This window comes from Capra hircus, assembly GCF_001704415.2.
Source record: "Capra hircus breed San Clemente chromosome X unlocalized genomic scaffold, ASM170441v1, whole genome shotgun sequence".
In the NCBI taxonomy this organism is placed as follows: domain Eukaryota; kingdom Metazoa; phylum Chordata; class Mammalia; order Artiodactyla; family Bovidae; genus Capra; species Capra hircus.
Window position 1 is genome coordinate 40,782,236 of NW_017189517.1, and position 4,999 is coordinate 40,787,234.

The window sequence follows — 4,999 nt, forward strand, 5'->3', positions numbered from 1 at the left end:
CTCAAACAAAAGTAGCATCTTTTTCTCTATATAGGAATAATGCATTACTGATTTTTAAAAAATGAACAGAAAAGTTTAAGAAAGTAAGATATTCCCACTGCCCATCTCTTTTTCTGAGATCTTAAATCTGATTTCATAGAGAGGTATAGGAGAGACGCTGTTCATTTGAGGCTGGGAGGGGGAGGAGGTGAAGGGAGAGTTGGGTGGACAGGGAGTAGAGGAGAGAAAAATTACTTCTCAAAGAGTAAGAAATGACCGATGGATATGGGAACAGTTGTCTCTGTTAACCAAAGAAAGGCAAATGCCAACTACAAGAGAAGCTACTTCTGGTTTCTGGGATCAGCAGAGGAACATGAGTGGCAGGACCTGCTGTGGAGGGGAAGGAAGGGGGTGGGCCAGCTCCTGCCGCACTGCTGGTGGGAGTGGTAGTTGGGGTCCTGAGCTCACGAGTGACGTGGCTCTCACGTGAGCGGGAGCTAGACGTTTGCAGACGTCCTTCTAATCCTGGTCTTCGTTTGGTCCGGTTGCCATCTCCCTTTCACCTCGAAGGCGGGCGGGCTTGTGGCCAGGAGAAGAGGAGGAGGAGGTAACCCTGCCCGCTGCAGCAGGTCTCTGTGTGAATGGGCTCTGGCCTGGGGGATTCCCGCGGTGCTGGTAGCGGAGGGTGGAGACGACCGAGGGACAAGGCTCGCTTTCTCCACACCCTTGCACTATTTCCTCGGCACTTCCAAGAACAAAAATGGTGGACACTTGGGAGCCAGATTCCAGGGGACATCCCAGACCAGGAGAGGGGAAACCTGAAACCTTTGACATCCAGGGCCTTGTATCGGGAAGGACCCGTGTTAAGATTCTTGTCCAGTGTGCTGCTCCATCTAGCAACAAGAATCTTGGAGCTGTGCGTCTGTCTTGTCATTCCCCGTGTCTTTCGGTAGGGCGCTGTACCACTCCGGGCAAAGGAATAAAGAATCTGCCCCGAAGCCCAGCAGGTCCGTGTAAATGTGGGATTGCCCCGCGACTCCTAGAAGGATGAGGATGGCTGGGCTTCTCGCCCTAACCCGGGCGCATTATTGACTCCCAGTTACCTCCCTGCCATTTGATACAGGAAATAGGATATGACAACGTGCGCAGGAAAAAGAGTTGTCTTTGGGGCCGCGAATGCATCAGGGAGGGGGAATCAGATCTTGGGGTTTTCTTTCGCTCCTCTGGTTATCCGCACTCCTTCGCCCCGCCTCCCCTCTTTCCAGTTGTTCCAAAGGGGTGTGGTTTTTCCTGGGAAAATGGCTGACGGCTGGGGTTGGGGCTGAGACTCGGGGCTGGGGGATGGGATGGACGGACGCAGTTGCTGGAGAAGGCTCCTGTTATCAGAGTCCTGAGAAGTGGGGGTAGGGTGAAAGACCAGAAACTGAAATCCGTTTGACAACCAGGACCTTGGATTCGGAAAAGCTGGTATTGGGACTGTCTGAAGTCCTGTTCTGTCTGCCTAGCCATCCCATCTCTGCCGTGTCTCCTGTCTGTGTCTGTGGATCTTGCGCCTGAAGGCCAGTTCAACCCTAGGAGCAGGAAGAAGAGGAAAACTGCCCTGAAACAAGTAGGTCAGAGTGAAGGTGGTGGCACTATTTAGAGATCCCTGGGGTGGAGAAAGGTGAAGACTGCAAACTCCAGAGGGCCTGTGGACATCCCTCTCATACCCCTCCTTCTCTCTGGATCATTGCAGAGCTTGCAAAAGAAAGCGCTCTGCAGGGAAAGAAGTGGCTGGGAGGACGTAGGTGTCTGCGAGAGTCCTGGGGTGGGGGTGGGGGTAGGGAGGACCTTACTCCAAGTTCCTCTTCGGTCCCAGAGTTGTCAGTTCTTAGGTTACATGGAGGCGGAAACCTAGACGAGGAAGGAAGGAAATTGCTCCGGAGCAGTGAATGTAATGGGTGGGGGTAGGAGTATCCTGGTACCTCTGAGCTGGTGGGGGTGGCGGAGGCCAGGGTGGAGTTCGAGAGCTTTGTGCATTTTACGCCTGTCTAGCTGCTAGATACTCACTCTGGCTCCACCACCATCCATTTTGTTACAGGGAAGTAGTTGTGGCAGTCACCTTCGAAGGCGGTGACTTTTTTCGGGGGATGGAGTAGGGTGGAGGTTTGGAGGAGGTCGTTGGAACGGAGTGGGGGGAGGGGTGACGGGTCAAAACAAACTTTCAAATCAAAGCCGCAGCTCAGTGAGGAGGGGAGGGTAACCGAAGATGGGAAATACTGGGCTCCGCAGGACTAGGGCCAGTGATGCCAGAGAGGAACGTGTGTCCCGTCTTGGGTGAGGTTCATCTGTTTGTCCCCTGAGCGCTCAGCTCCACCCTCCCCACCCGCTTTGTACGCAGGTTTGCAGGAAATCGCTGTTACTCCAGGCCAGAAATCAAAGGAAGAAACTGCCTGGACCTTTGCGGGTGGGGGGGTGCCTCTGCCTCCAGGACATCTGCACGGGCAGGGGAGGTAGGGAACTGATTAGTTGTCTTAAATTTAACGTACTGGAGTGGGGTAGTTGAAGAAGACGTTGGAGAATCTGGAGGTGGGGAAACTTCCAAAATTCCTGATTGAAGAAAGGAATCAGTGATCTCGCTTTGAGTCCCTGCCATGTGTCTATTTGTTTGGTCTGTTTGTAGGTCTGTAGGTCAGTCTGTCTGCATGCAAAGGCGCAAAAAGGAGGAGACTGAAGCCTTAAATCTTTTATCCTTATGTCCCCAAATACCTGTAGCTGCAGCAGAGCCTGCTGGCTGTAGCTGAAGACTCCGCAGCCCCATCTCCCCCGCATTTCGACTTGGGAGCACTCCTCTAGCCAGAGCAAGTCCTCCAGACACTCCCTGTATCATGGGCCGAACTCGGGAAGCTGGCTGCGTGGCTGCTGGTGTGGTGATCGGGGCTGGAGCCTGCTACTGTGTATACAGGCTGACCTGGGGAAGAGATGAGAACGAGATAATCTGGAACGAGGACGACGATGAGGAGGAGGAATCTCGCGATATTTCAGAGACTGGGAAAGGAGCTAAGGCTAATGCTGGGGCGGGGGCTGGAGCCAGACTTCAGGGTGACGCAAAGGCCAAGGCTGAGGTAGCTGTGGAACTCAAGAGTGGACCTGATGTAAAGGCAGAGGCCCACTCAAAGGCCGAGAGTGGAGGTGGCCTAGAGGCCAAGGCCAAGGCTCTTTTCAGCACCCTGAAGGAACAGGCAAGTGCAAAGGCAGGTAAAGCTGCCAAGTTGGGTACCATCTTTGGGACCAGGGCTCTCGCACCTGGTTTTCCCTGCCTAGGAGTCAGGGGTGGAGGCTGCCACCCTGTGAGGAGTGGAGCCAGGGCTGGGAGCAAGGATAGTGGCAAGTCCAAGGGAAGGACCAGAAATAAGAGCACCAGGAGTCCAGCTATGTTATGGCCTGTTCGAAAGGGCAAGTTCAACTTTCCCTATAAAATTGATGATATTCTGGGTGCTACTGACCTTCAAAAGGTCCTTAACATCTTAGAAAGATCTAACGATCCTTTTATTCAAGAAGTAGCCTTGGTCACTCTGGGTAACAATGCAGCATATTCATTTAACCAAAATGCCATTCGTGAATTGGGTGGTCTCCCAATTATTGCAAAACTGATAAAAACGAAAGATCCCATTATTAGGGAAAAGGCATACAATGCTCTTAATAACTTGAGTGTGAATTCAGAAAATCAGGGCAAGATTAAGACATACATCAGTCAAGTGTGTGATGACACCATGCTCTGTCGTTTGGACTCAGCTGTGCAGATGGCTGGTCTAAGACTGTTAACCAACATGACTGTGACTAATCATTACCAGCATTTGCTTTCATATTCTTTTCCAGACTTTTTTGCTTTGTTATTCCTGGGAAATTACTTCACCAAGATTCAGATTATGAAACTAATCATAAACTTTACTGAAAATCCAGCCATGACAAGAGAACTGGTGAGTTGCAAAGTGCCGTCAGAATTGATTTCCCTCTTTAATAAAGAATGGGACAGGGAGATTCTTCTGAATATCCTTACCCTATTCGAGAATATAAATGACAACATAAAAAATGAAGGGCTTGCCTCATCCAGGAAAGAATTCAGCAGAAGTTCACTTTTTTTCTTATTCAAAGAATCTGGAGTGTGTGTCAAGAAAATCAAAGCGTTAGCAAATCACAGTGATCTGGTCGTGAAAGTAAAAGTCCTGAAGGTATTGACCAAACTCTAATTAGGAGTCTGTCCCCAAAAATATCAAGGATATTTGTTTAGTTTGAAGTTGGGAACAATGCATTTTGTAAATTCTTTATTTTTCACTGTGCTTATATGGCAAAAAGATCCTCTCAGCTGCTATTTTGGAATAATGACTATTACATGTCATCAACAGTGATGCTGACTGTGATGGTTTGTTTTAGGCTAGATCATTTTAAGGATGTCAGATGAATACTAGAGCTTGTACAAAGAAAGCATTTATTGATTCTATCTTGCTACCTAGATTGAGATATTTTTACTCTTTACTTAAACTGACAGCAACCTAACCACAAATAAACTATACTTTTGTATTGGTTTACATCTGTTAATCTTGTGTTTCATCAATAAAGTTGTGTGTTTTAACCAGCAAAAAATTATCATGTTCTTGAGTTGATGATATATGTGGAGAGGCAAGATGTATGGAAACAAAATGGTGGTGACAAAACTGGGAGCCTCTAATCATGGCCAGCTCTTTCCTATGGCAGAAACTTATGCAAGCAACAATGCTCTCCTCCGAAGAGGGGATGCTTAAGTAGTGGGCATGAAAGATGGGATAAGGACAGGGCAGAAGAGCATTGGAGGAGGGAGGAGTTGTGGGAAGAAAAGCATGGAGGTTGTAACTTTCCAGAGGAGGCTGGCTTCCATGGAATACAAAGTGTGGGGAGGGGAGTGATGGGAAATACAGTCCAGCACTTGAGGTGAGTCCCATGCATTGAGGACCCCCAATTTCTAAACTGAGGTGTATATGCATTATTCCACCCACCCCTGGGA

General features: G+C 49.1%; 1 protein-coding gene across 5 annotated transcripts; it reads left to right on the forward strand.

Annotated features, from left to right (window-relative positions):
- The first annotated feature begins 459 nt into the window (after window positions 1-459).
- Window positions 460-4,605, forward strand: ARMCX1 (armadillo repeat containing, X-linked 1). 5 transcript variants are annotated; one of them, XM_013976141.2, is made up of 3 exons: window positions 460-608; window positions 1,425-1,588; window positions 2,734-4,605. In XM_013976141.2, exon 3 carries the CDS (start codon window positions 2,847-2,849, stop codon window positions 4,206-4,208), a length of 1,362 nt encoding a protein of 453 aa, XP_013831595.1. In that variant the 5' UTR covers window positions 460-608; window positions 1,425-1,588; window positions 2,734-2,846; the 3' UTR covers window positions 4,209-4,605. The 5 variants fall into 5 exon arrangements, with proteins under 5 accessions (XP_013831595.1, XP_005700194.1, XP_005700195.1 ...); XM_005700137.2 differs by having other exon boundaries at window positions 1,485-1,588; XM_005700138.2 differs by having other exon boundaries at window positions 461-586; window positions 1,485-1,588.
- Window positions 4,606-4,999: the final 394 nt, after the last annotated feature.

Excerpts from the sequence above, each read along its gene's own strand:
- ARMCX1 (XM_013976141.2), top strand. The coding sequence starts at position 2,847 with ATGGGCCGAACTCGGGAAGCTGGCTGCGTGGCTGCTGGTGTGGTGATC.